Source organism: Cucurbita pepo, chromosome 15 (genome assembly GCF_057944985.1).
Source record: "Cucurbita pepo subsp. pepo isolate OVF chromosome 15, ASM5794498v1, whole genome shotgun sequence".
Classification (NCBI taxonomy): domain Eukaryota; kingdom Viridiplantae; phylum Streptophyta; class Magnoliopsida; order Cucurbitales; family Cucurbitaceae; genus Cucurbita; species Cucurbita pepo.
This window is the reverse complement of record NC_141812.1, coordinates 3,404,460-3,418,199: the sequence shown is the minus strand read 5'-3', so window position 1 is coordinate 3,418,199 and position 13,740 is coordinate 3,404,460. Positions and strand designations below refer to the sequence as shown.

Here is a 13,740-nt window from a genome sequence, read left to right as displayed (position 1 = left end):
CAATGATACTGTTGGTTGTCTTTTCCTACACAAAAGATTGTTCTTGAACTGAGCTTGAACACGTACCCGATACTTGACCTTCGAGTATGGTGATATTGTTTGATATATCTTAAGGTTCGTCGAGCCGCATCCAAAGGAAGCTTCTTCAAACTTCGCATGTACAGACTAATGACTCCAACTTCATTCTCAAATCCATTTGGTTGGTTCAGGTAGAACTCCCAGTCCAACTCTCCATGTAAGAAAGCATTATTTATATCCATCTGCCATAATATCCAATATTTATTTACTGCAAGTACTGTAGGAACCTGTATGATTGTTATCTTCGTCACTAGACAAAACGTTTCATCATAGTTTAGTCCATATTCTTGAGAGAACCCTGGATCTACAGTTTGAGTTTTGTATCTCACGATTGATTCATCAGAGGTACACTTTATTTTGTAAATCCATTTGCAAAAGATAGAATTAATATCTCTTGATCTTGGCACTAGTTCTCAAATATGATTTTGCTCCAGAGCTATAATTTCTTCCTCCATCGCTTTCTGCCAAACTGAGTTTTGTGATACATCCTCATATATCTCTAGCTTATTAACTCTGTCTTCTACAAGAGTTGCGTTGGCATACTCTAGACTTGGCTTTTGGATTATTTCTAACTGTCTTAGTTGTTGAGGTGCCATTTGTTTTTCACTAGATTCGCTTGGTTGAGTCACTTCTTGTTCACCAACACTAGTGTCACTTGAATCTTCAGGCACATCAGCACTTAAGCAAATGTGTACAGCTTGCTCCCCCGTCTTCTGTGAAAGAATCTCTTCAATTTTCTCTCCCGTCAAAAGAATTTCTTCAATTTGCTCAAAGCCTGGTAATACTTCCTTCTCTGAGGATCACCCCTCTTCCATTGCACCACTTTGATCGTCAATCATGTGGTTTGAGTATCCTGAATCAATGATCAAATCATTCTCATAATCGATATGGTTTCTCATCATCGCCATGAGTGCTAGCTCATCTTCTTCTATGACATAGAGTTCCTCTACATCCCATTCCTCCTCCATCTTCATGTTGGAGGATGCCACATTGCTTTCGACAGATTTTTTTTCTTGGACCAACAATCTCAGAACATGTGGCATTTTTTCTCGCAATTGTAGCAGATGCCTTCAAATCTCTTCCCTTGAGAGTTATTGTTATCGTTCTTCTGAGCTCTCCCTGGTTGTACAGTTCCTTGGTGACTTCTTCTTTTGTCACCATTGTATCCATATTTGGTAGACGACCTATTATTGCTCCGGCTTTCACTTGTGTAGAGTGCTTCTTCTTCACCCTTCAATGTGATGCCTTCTATTTGTTTAGCCATGGCTTCTTGGCTGGCTAAAAAATTTCGAACTCTACAAGTGATGGTTGAGTGGGCCATCCTTGTACAGCAATAATAAAGCTTCTATATTCTGGTCGCAATCCGTGGATTATAATCTTCTTCATTCGAGATTCTACAATGGCGGACTTCGGGTCTAGTTCAGTAATCTCCCGACAGATCGACTTGACCTTGTGGAAGTACTGAGCAATCGTCATGTCATGTTGTGAAATTGACAACAACTCATTCTCTAGAAGTTGTAGCCTTGTATCATTCTTCTTTTAGAACATCCCGAACATGTCCCATGCTTCTTTCGGTGTCTTGTCATCCCAAATATGCTCTAACATCTCTTCTCTGATTGTAGTCTTTGAGGCAAACATTGCTTTGCCTGCTTTGATTCTCCATTTGCGCAAGGCGACGTTAGAATCATCATCTGGCGGCGTAGTTTCGCACCTGCCAACAATCTCCAAAGATCATGTCCTTGTAAATAGGACATCATGCATGTTGCCCACGTGTTGTAGTTGTTGTTATTGAGTTTCTTGATTTCTCCAATGATTTGAAAAATCACCCATTGTGTTGGCTATACCTCAGTAATACCAAACAAGCTCTTTCGACACAAGACTTGTAGAGTCACGGACTACTCACGACACAAAAGAAACTCACATACTTATAATCTCAAGAAATCGTTTCTGATGTGGAAGATCAGACAGAGCTGCAACCACAGAGCATACTAAGAATTCCAAGAGATCGACAATTTACACTAATCTCGCTCTGATACCAGATTGTTGAACACAACTCGAAAACACTCGCACACTTTATTAAGACCAATCGAGAAGAGATTTCTTGGGATGATGAATTAAGTAGGGTAGAGGTATTTATACTCGATGTTAGTCAACCTATTCCTAAAATTTGTAAACTTTTTTTCTAAAATACCTAAATCATTTTCCTAAATTTATTCCTAAAATTCTTAAATCATTTTCCTAAATTTATTCCTAAAATTCCTAAATCATTTTTCTTAATATAATTACTCATACAATTGTTGGGTTGTACGCTAGTTGTGATATTTTAACTAGAAGCACTTCCCTATTGGGCTAGTTGTGATATTTTAACAGAAGCACTTCCATCATTCATATGGTTAAGTAATAATATCAGACTCTTGGTTACCAACTTGACTCTGATACCAACCAACACAATATCTACCACTCAAAAGTGTGAATGGTGTGAGTAGATTTGAAAATATTATTACTCAAGGAAATAGAGTTAAGAATGAGAAATAGAATTGGGATCGAAGGTTCAATCTTCATTAATATTCACAACAACGTTTTAAATAGGATACGAGCTACCAACTAATACCTACAAATAAGGAAAATATAAACTAACTAAATCTTGAGAATAAAATAAAATATACTACTAATCAAATCATAAAAAAAAAATATTAACAGATTACAAATATCTAAGATATATTTTATAATGAATATATTCCTCAAATATTAACTGATTACGAATATCTAAGATATATTTCATAATTAATTCAAACTAACAATAAGTTGCACTAAATTTTTATAGAAGTAAGCACAAATGCTCCTTTACTATATTTTCCAAGTCTACTTACAAATACATCTTTATATACCTCAAAATGAAACTACAGATATTCCAAGAGTTTATCATTCCTACTTTAGGACCCTAATTAACCATTATGTAAATGTACTTAGAGGAAATAAAAAGTCTTAAAATATATTAATGAAATACAATACCTCTAAATTGTAATCTATAAAAAATTTATAATAATGAAACTTCATTCTTCTTCATGTGACATGAATTAAAATATCTTTTGATAATTTCAATAGCATTTTCTTCCCATCATTGAAGTATATTGTAGGATTTATGTCTCTTAGTTAACATCAATCATACACTATATCATGACATGAATCACATATATACATAACCAACGTCACTATTCTATTAAAATCTCAGGGTCATAATACATATTATGCTCATCACAATGCATAAATAATATCACAAGTCTTCAACCTAGTTTATAGCTTCCGAGAGTAACTTCACTTACCTCGATCAATTTCACTAAAATCTTGATCTGAAACCATTCGAGTACTTCACGTACTTCAACCACCTTCCAAGTCACTCACAACTATCATAGGAACATTCATAAACGTCCTATTAATATTATTTCTCATTTGAGCATACTTCATGACCCTCAACTTATTTGACTTCCTTAAAATATACGTTCTAAAATAACCAAATTTAAAGAGAAACTAACCTAAATCGAGCTTTGAGGTAAGCAATGTTGAACCATCCCAAAAACATATTAAATGGGTTTAATAAATGGATGTACCCGGGCTCGACCACTAGTAATTTAACATTGTTTATTCATCTTCGAAGCATAAGACATTATGAAATATTAAAATAAAGTATTTTAACCTATAGTGTTATAAAAGCTTTAAGTTGTCACTTCAACTGATAATCAAGGTCCATTTTGGTGGCTTCGTTCTTATTTGACAAGTTTATGGTACGTGTTTGAATGAATGATAGATCGTTTGAAAATTAAAATTTAGATTATGATTCGATCGTTTCATTTATATATTATAAAGTTCTTTGAATCTTCCTAATCTTCCATCATATATATTCAATTCAAATAATTATTATAAAAAAAAAATGAAAAGAAAAGTATTTCGTTTGAAGAATTAATTTAAATTCAAGAACTTTTAAAGAAATTTGACTTGATTAATCATAGTATTCGCCATGTTGGATACCAATGAATTAAATATCTTAAATTATTTAATTCTTTTTAGAAGGATTGAATTTTTATTCCTCAATTTAACAAACTTCTTGACTTCTAAATTCATTTGGACTTAATAATATTTAAGAAAAAAACCACACTAAGATTATATTTTCGTTTAAGTTTTGAATTGAGTTGAGCTGGAAAAATCTTTTGAACCACCTCGAAATTTCGAGTTGCTTAGATTGGTGACTCGAACAATACAATTAGACTTTACAACCCAACATAATTCTCTATTTTCGAATTGGGTTATCGGGTTGTTTTTTCAAATTATTTTAAAAAATCATATTTATCCACCGTACATTATATTAATAACTAAAATTTCATAAAATTTAAATATCAAACATTTACCTGTCACAACACGTCACTAAAATCGGTTACAAAATGTTAGGTATCACAATAATCTTAAAAGTAGGGTATGAATGGGTTGGGTTGTAACCCTATATTCAGCGAAACCCAACCCAACTCAACCCAGTCCTCTATTTTTTGGTTGGGTTATCGGGTTAGTTTTTTTTAATTATTTTAAAAATCATAATTATCTATCATACATGTTATATTAATAACTAAAATTTTATAGAATTTAAATATCAAACATTTAGGAGTCTGTCACTAAAATCGGTTACAAATGTTAAATATTCGTAATAATCTTAAAAATTATGGTAGGGTTGGATTGGATTTTAACTCTATTTTCAGGTTGGTTAGGTTGACCTAACAAAACAAATGTCAACCCGCAAACCGAACCAAATTCTATTTTTCAAAAACTCAACCCAACCCAACCCAACCCAATCCAATTCAGATGAAAAAAAAAAAAAAAAAAAATCCAACCCAACCCAATCTTTTTGATTTGTTGCTTGAATTGATAAGTTATCGAGTCATATGAACAACTCAAGTACGTAGTATTTTTAGTTCGAAATTTTACCAAAAAAAAGAAAAATTATCAAGGGTTGGTGGATTCTTATTAATCTATAATATTTCTTTTAATAAATAAATGTTAATTTTTTAAATTTATTTTTAATTATTGATGTAGGACAATGGCAATTATTGAATTAGATAAATTGCAACTCGCATTCATCCCTACAAAATAATAATAATAATAAATAAATAAACAATATCCATATCAACATCATTTTTTAATTTTTAATTACGTTACTTAATTCATACGCTACTAAATTTAATTGTTTCTACCAAAATTTTATTTACTTAATTCATACCACTCAACCCAATTAAATTTATATTTTTTATTTTTTCAACCCATACCATATTTATTAAATAATGGTTCCAACCCAATCAGAATCCAATATTATAATTTTGTTTTATTTTCTCCATTAAATTTTATTTTATATCAAATATAAATATAAATTGGTAAAAATAATTAAATCTTTTGAAAAGTCCCGTAGAATTACGTTGGGTTGTAACTATATTTTCAATTTGGTCAAGTTGACTGGATCAAAAAAATGTCAACCTGCAAACAAAAAAAATATAACCTAACCCAAAATTTATGGTTTGGGATGGGTATTTGGAATTATCGAGTCATATGAGCATCCTTATTAAAAAAAATATTTATAATTTTTTACCTTTTATATTGTACATACATTTTTTATCCATTCCATATACAATTAATAATTTCTTAAAATTATAAATAGTTATGTTAAGAATGAGAAATTTGGAGATGCTTATAACTTATTCTTGATATTGGATGATCTGTGGCGGTAAAGGCTTCATTGATTGAGTTAGTCGATGATCTGCCACTGTAAAGGTTGATTGAGTTGGGGTTTGGCTTTAGATCTAATACTCCCGGGAGTATTAGGAATACCAAACTCTAACTTAAGAGGAAATTTTGATATTTAAGAATATCAAGATCAGTGCTCAATACCATGTAAAAAATGAGAAATAGAATTGAGATCGAAGGTATGTATTTATTGATATTCATAACCTTTAAATAGGATGCAAGCTAAGAATTAATCCCTAGAAATAAAGAAAATATAAACTAATTGAATATTGAGAATAAAATAAAATAATCAAATTATAAATTTAAAATATCTGTTCCATAACTCATTTTTATATTCTCCAAATATTATATTTTCTAAGTCTGGTTAGAAAAGTAGGGAAGAGCCAGTCGGACATAAGTCTAGGGAAGGGGTGGCAGCTGGCATGCCAAAGTGGCGCCGTCCATGCCGATGTGGTGATATCAACTCTTTCTCGCTCTCTTTTTACCCTTTTCTGTTCTTACATCCTCCAAAGTCTTCGAATCTTTTTGAAGCCAAGCCATGGTCGGCTGCTTCAATTCACTCCAATTTGGAATTTTCCCTTTAACTGCATAAATGGAATTTGTTGTATTTGGGTCTCATTTGCATTTGCATTTGCATTTTCCTTTTCTTTCTCCTTTATAAACCTTTGTCTTCTACCCCTTTTTTCTATTTTCCATTTTCTCAAAACCCCTTTCTCTCTCTCTCTCTCTCTCTCTCTCTGCCTTCTTCTTCAATCTTTGCTCTGTTTCTGTGGTGGCAGTCAAGGTGCGTGTCTCTGATGGCTTGATTTTACTGTTTTTTCATCTGGGTTTATGTTTTTTTCTTGATTACTTGTTTCTCTTGATCGTTTTCTTTTACTTTTGCATCTGGAATTCTGTTTCTCTTTGTGTATGTGCCGTTCTGATCATTGAATTTTATGATTTTTATTGGGTATTTGTTTCGTAATCGAATCTGATCCTCTTTTTAGCGCTTTGTTTGTTCTATCTCTTTATCAATTTGTGCATGATCACGATCATTTCTGTTGTGAAATCCCACGTGATGGGCGAGCGAGGATAACGAAACATTCTTTATAAGGGTGTAGAAACATTTCCTTAGCAGGGGGAAGCTTGAAAGAGAGCTCAAAAAGAGATATATCTGCCAGGGGTGGACTTGAGTTGTTACAAATGTATTAGAGCTAAACATCAAGTGATGTGTCAGTGAGCAGGCTGAGCCTCAAGGGGATGGACACGAGGCGGTGTGCTGGTAAGGCCTTGAAGGGGGTGGATTGGGGGGGTTCCACATTGATGGGAGAATGGAACGAGTGCCAGCGAGGACGCTGGGCCCTGAAAGGGGTGGATTGTGAAATTCCACATCGGTTGGGGAGGAGAATGAAACATTTTTATAAGGGTGTGGAAACCTCTCCCTAGTAAACACGTTTTAAAAACCTTGAGGGGAACTCAAAAGGGAAAGTTCAAGGAGGACAATCTTTGCTAGCGGTGTGCTTGAGTTGTTACAAATGGTATTAGAGGTAGACACAAGCGACGAGGAGGCTGAGCCCAAAGGGGATGGACATGAGGTGGTGTGCCAGCAAGGCCCCGATGGGGTGGATTGAGGGGTCCCACATCGATTAGAGAAGAGGACAAGTGCCAACGAGGACGTTGGGAGGAGAACAAAACATTCTTTATAAGAGTGTGGGAACCTCTCTCTAGCAGAAGCATTTTAAAAACCTTGAGAGAAAACTCGAAAGGGAAAGCCCAAAAAGGACAATATCTGCTAGCGGTGGACTTGGGTTGTTACATCTGTGGTGTCTTTATCTGATTAGATTGGTGGCTTTGCTTGATTTTGTGATTTCACTAATGAACAGGGTATTTAGAATCCTGTGTGTTTATGGAGGAAATATATGCAGCCGTGGAATTGGGCTCGATATGATCGAGTGATTAGCTGCTTTGATTATTCATAATCTGTTTCATGTGTTTTTTTGTTGTTCATGATGATATTTGGTTTATGTTGTATCAGTTTTGGGTGAAGTTTGAAACATGGCAGATGGTGAAGATATCCAACCTCTTGTCTGTGATAATGGAACTGGAATGGTCAAGGTTTGTGTTGTAATGAATTAGTTAGGAGTTTAGTTTTCTTAATTGATATCAAATTTGATACATTTGCTGCTTAAAACACAAGTTCACATAAGTATCGTACGTTATAATATTAAACACGTCTACTAGGGAGAAGTTTCCACACCCTTACAAAGAATGTTTTGTTCCCCCTCTCCAACCGATGTGGGATCTCACAATCCACCCCCTTTGGGGGCTCAACGTCCTCCCTGACACACCTCCAGTGTATGGCTCTGATACCATTTATAACAGCCCAAGCTCATCGCTAGTGGATATTGTCCGATTTGACCCGTTACGTATCCTGTCAACCTCATGATATTAAAATGCGTCTACCAAAGAGAAGTTTCCACATCTTTATAAAGAATGATTTGTTCTCATCTCCAACCAATGTGGGATCTCACAATCCACCCTCCTTGGGGGGCCAGCGTCCTTGCTGACACACCGCTCGGTGTCTGGTTCTGGTACCATTTCTAATAGCCCAAACCCATTGTTAGTAGATATTGTCCGATTTCGCCTGTTACGTATCCCGTCAACCCGTCTACTAGGGAGAGGTTTCCACACTTTTATAAAGAATGCTTTGTTCCCCTCTCAACCGATGTGGGATCTCACAATTCACCCCTTTGAGGGCCTAGCGTCCTCACTGGGGGCTCTGCTATCATTTGTAATAATCCAAGCCCATCGTTAGTAGATATTGTCCGATTTGGCCCGTTACGTATCCTGTCAGCCTCACGATTTTAAAACGCGTCTCCCACGGAGAGGTTTCCACACCCTTATAAGGAATGTTTCGTTCCCCTCTCCAACAGATGTGGGATCTCACAATAGACATACCGAATCATGAAATTGAATACTTAAGCCTGTATGAATCATAATCGAAAGCGAGCTTTTTTTTCCTTCCAAATCCAAGAATTTGAGCTTTCGATTTTAGAATTGCTTCAAACTGTCTATGAATTTTCGTGTTGGTGATATATATGTCGAGCTGTTGGGATAATGCCTATCTCTACTACCTTTCTTGAACATTGCAGGCTGGATTTGCGGGCGATGATGCTCCGAGGGCTGTGTTTCCCAGTATTGTCGGGCGACCACGTCACACCGGTGTGATGGTTGGAATGGGCCAGAAGGATGCCTATGTTGGTGATGAAGCTCAATCCAAAAGGGGTATTCTTACATTGAAATACCCAATTGAGCACGGCATCGTAAGCAACTGGGATGACATGGAAAAGATTTGGCATCACACGTTCTACAACGAGCTTCGTGTTGCTCCGGAAGAGCATCCGATACTTCTTACCGAAGCACCACTTAACCCGAAGGCAAACAGGGAGAAGATGACGCAGATCATGTTTGAAACGTTTGACGTTCCTGCTATGTATGTTGCTATCCAGGCCGTTTTATCTCTCTATGCTAGCGGTCGAACAACAGGTTCGTTTGGATACGAATGCCAATACTTCGTATACTGATTCGTACGTATTTTTTAATGAGATTGAAATTTAAATTTATTCAAATTGGTGATATCTTAATTATATGATTGAAGTCATCTTTGGTTTTAAGAATAAGTGATCGGGATCCAATCATTATTGTGAGATCCCACATCAGCTGGGGAGGAGAATGAAACATTTTTTATACTGTTGTGGAAACCTCTCCCGAACATATGCGTTTTAAAAACCTTGAGGGGAAGCCCGAAAGGAAAAGCCCAAAAATAGACAATATCGGTTAATGGTGGGCTTGAGCTGTTACAAATGGTATCAGAGCCAGACACCGGGATGTGCCACCGGAATGTGCCAGAGAGGAGGCTGAGCCCCGAAGGGGGTGAACACGAGGCGGTGTGCCAGCAAGGACGCTGGGACCCAAACGGGGGGTGGATTGGGGGTCCCACATTAATTGGAGAAGGGAACGAGTGCCAACTGGGACCCGAATGGGGGTGGATTTGAGATCCCACGTCGGTTGGGGAGGAGAACGAAACACCCTTTATAAGGGCGTGGAAGGGTGTGGAAACTTCTCCCTAGCAGACACGTTTTATAAACTTTAAGGGGAAGCCTGAGAGGGAAAGACAATATCTGCTAGCGGTGGGCTGGGGCTGTTCTAGGACCATATTTGTTTTAGTTACATAAACTTTTACTGTTATATTTTCTCACAGAACTTTTAAAATTGTGCCAGGTATTGTGTTGGATTCTGGGGATGGAGTGAGCCACACGGTGCCAATATACGAGGGGTTTTCGCTCCCTCATGCAATCCTACGTCTCGACCTTGCTGGTCGTGATTTAACGGATGCATTGATGAAAATCCTTACCGAAAGAGGTTACATGTTCACGACAACAGCCGAGCGAGAAATTGTCCGTGACGTGAAGGAGAAGCTTGCATATGTGGCTCTTGATTACGAACAAGAACTTGAGACAGCCAGGACTAGTTCAGCCATCGAAAAAAGCTATGAACTACCAGACGGGCAGGTGATTACAATAGGAGCCGAGAGATTCCGTTGCCCAGAAGTACTTTTCCAGCCATCGCTGATCGGCATGGAATCACCCGGTATCCACGAAACCACATACAACTCTATCATGAAGTGTGATGTTGATATCAGGAAAGACTTATACGGTAACATCGTACTCAGTGGCGGTACGACAATGTTCCCCGGCATTGCCGATCGTATGAGCAAAGAAATCACCGCTCTCGCTCCGAGCAGCATGAAGATTAAGGTCGTTGCACCTCCAGAAAGAAAGTACAGTGTTTGGATTGGAGGATCCATCCTGGCATCCCTCAGTACCTTCCAACAGGTATCTCTTGCAATCAAAATAGAGTTATTTACTAACATTTTAGGATTTTTGTACAAATTTTACGAATATAACAATTTCGATTATCCGATGCAGATGTGGATAACGAAGGCTGAATACGACGAGTCGGGTCCAGCTATAGTTCACAGGAAATGCTTCTGAAGAAGAGTTCGGATACTAAATCGACGATCTTCGTTTACTTCAATCTTGTGTCATATGTTAAGTAAAGTTTGGCTAGTTCGCAAGTTTAGAATACATTTATAGGTAGTTTTTGATACCAAATTAGTATTTGGAATAGTTCAACTTTTGTTTGTGAGTGATATTTTGTTGGCTTTGAGGTGATGGGTGGTATCATTTTTAGAGTGTTTTGTAGTTTTATTTAAGGATTCTTTCTATTGTTTGTTGTAAAAGTATTATGTTTTTTAAATAAAGTATTGCATTGATCTAACGGAAGGGCTATGAAAGAACAACATGGATGCATTTACCCTAGCTTTAGTCTCATGGTCATCACTGTGACGTCGTCATCCGTGTAGATGTATCTTACCTTACTTAAAAAATAAGAGTACACGTGACTTGAGTATTTTAAGAAAAACTCTTGTAACTGGAAATGCAATTACATGCAATTATGTTTGAGACATCATAACATGACTTTGGTCTCACTTCCAGTATGGGCATAATTGGATGTGTAGTAATTTTCTACACACGGCCCACGTGAGCAACATGGATCCCAAGATGAGCACATATATGTACACCTAAACTTGGCCTTTGACTAGCGTACACTCATGCTGCTGATGTACCACGGAGGGAAAGGAGCGCACACAGTATTGTAGTGTACACAATATCATATCATAATATTGTAATGTACGCGTCTGTACTAATCATAATGAAGAAATATCGTTATGCGTGTGAACATACAATATGCATGAGATCTACATAGTTTAAAATTATGGCATGTATCTATGATGCAAGTTATACCTTCGTCATTTCATACTTAATCATTTCAGGTCATCTCATAATGTAGTGTATAACTTGGTATAACACTCTCCAAAGCATAGCTCAATTTCATATGGCATAACGTGTCAACATGATATTCCATAACATAGTATATCTCACAAGTACAGTATAACATAACATATCGAGTTCCATAGAATAACATACTCATATAACAACAATAACATAATAATAAGACATTAAATGATTACAAAGCACGAAAACTAGATTAGCCTAAATCCATAATTTACTTTTTTGATTCAAATATTTGGAGTGGTATCTAGCACTTACGTCCATACAGGCTTACTTAAGAGATTGCTCTCATCTAATCTTATATTGATTGATCATGAATCGTCTCTATTGTTAAATTATACTCTAGAATACAAGGGAACCGTTCATGATTTATCATTCACATGCAAAGTCTTAGATCTAATAGTGAAACTTGCTCGAAGTAAGTACCTGTTGCACCATGCTCATTACTGAACTCAAGAAAATTAGGCAATGACCCTTCTTCATCCATTCATGGGTTAAGTAAGCTAACTCCACTTCTATTTCAGTCGCCGCCATATCCTCTTACAACCTACACTCTCTTGTGACTAATGTCGAAGAGTGAGCCATTTTCCTGCTTAGAGCGTCAGCTACGACATTAGCCTTACCTGGGTGATACATTATTTCAATGTCATAGTCCTTGACTAACAAAAACCAACGCCTTTGTCTCATGTTGAGTTCCTTTTGAGTGAATAAGTATTTCAAGCTCTTGTGATCAGTGAAAAATCTGTATACGCTCACCATACAGGTAGTGTCGGCATATCTTCAGAGCAAATACTATGACAGCTAACTCCAGGTCATGCGTCAGGTAGTTTCTCTCGTAGTCCTTTAACTGTCTCGAAGCGTAGGCTATGACCTTGCCATTCTGCATCAGGACACAACCTAGGCCCTTCCCTGATGCGTCACTATAGACCACAAAGTTGCCTGAGTTATCTGGTACTGCAAGTACCAGCACTGTAACCAGTCGGTGTTTAAGTTCACCGAAACTTTGCTCACATGCACTATCCCACGAGAACACCTTCCCTTTCCTTGTTAGTTGTGTGAGGCTGGCGGCTGTTTTGGAGAAATTCTGGATAAATCTTCTATAGTATCTAGCTAAGCCTAAGAAGCTCCTCACTTCGGTTGCCGAGGTAGATCGGGGACAATCTATAATTGCCTCGATTTTGGTTGGATCTACTGATATACCCTTTCCTGACACAACATGCCCCAAGAAGGTCACTTCCTGCCACCAGAATTCACATTTAGAAAACTTGGCATAAAATCGATGTGCCCTTAACCTTGACAGCACTTGATGCAAGTGCTCTTCGTGCTCCTCCTTAGTCTTGGAGTATATTAATATGTCATCAATGAATACTATGACAAATGTATCTAAGAAATCCTTAAATACCCTAATAGAAACGACATCACGGTAAACTCATAATGACCATATCGGCCCCTGAAAGCCGTCTTGGGGATATCGATCTCCTTTATCCTCAACTGATGGTATCCCGATCGCAGGTCAATTATTGAAAATACTGAAGCACCTTGCAATTGATCAAATAGATCATCAATGCGAGGCAACGGCTATGTGTTTTTTTTATTGTTACTTTATTCAATTCCCTACAGTCAATGCACAATCTCAAGGTCCCATCTTTCTTCTTGACAAAAAGCACTAGGGCTCCCCATGGCGATACACTTGGCCTGATAAAACCCCAATCTAAGAGATCCTGCAACTGCTTCTTTAGTTCCTTCAACTCGGCAGGAGCCATCTTGTAAGGTGCCTTGGAGATTGGAGCTATACCAGGTTCTAGTTCGATTGCAAAGTCCATGTCCCTGACTGGTGGTAACCAAGGCAGTTCATCTGGAAACACATCCTTAAACTCTTGTACAATAGGCACATTCATCATACTACTAGTACCTTTCCTCATGTCCATTACGCTAGCCAATAGGGCCCAAGCTCCGTGGCCAATTATCTTTCTTGCCTTTAGAGTAG

At 37.2% G+C, this 13,740-nt stretch overlaps 1 protein-coding gene across 2 annotated transcripts; it reads left to right on the top strand.

Annotated features, from left to right (window-relative positions):
• Positions 1–6,437: 6,437 nt before the first annotated feature.
• Positions 6,438–11,178, top strand: LOC111811600 (actin-7). Of its 2 annotated transcripts, XM_023698530.2 has the most exons (5): positions 6,483–6,643; positions 7,874–7,953; positions 8,991–9,384; positions 10,120–10,733; positions 10,827–11,178. In XM_023698530.2, exons 2-5 carry the CDS (start codon positions 7,894–7,896, stop codon positions 10,890–10,892), a joined length of 1,134 nt encoding a protein of 377 aa, XP_023554298.1. In that variant the 5' UTR covers positions 6,483–6,643; positions 7,874–7,893; the 3' UTR covers positions 10,893–11,178. The 2 variants fall into 2 exon arrangements, with proteins under 2 accessions (XP_086974072.1, XP_023554298.1); XM_087117946.1 differs by having other exon boundaries at positions 6,438–6,643; positions 10,120–11,178.
• The last annotated feature ends 2,562 nt before the right edge of the window (positions 11,179–13,740 follow it).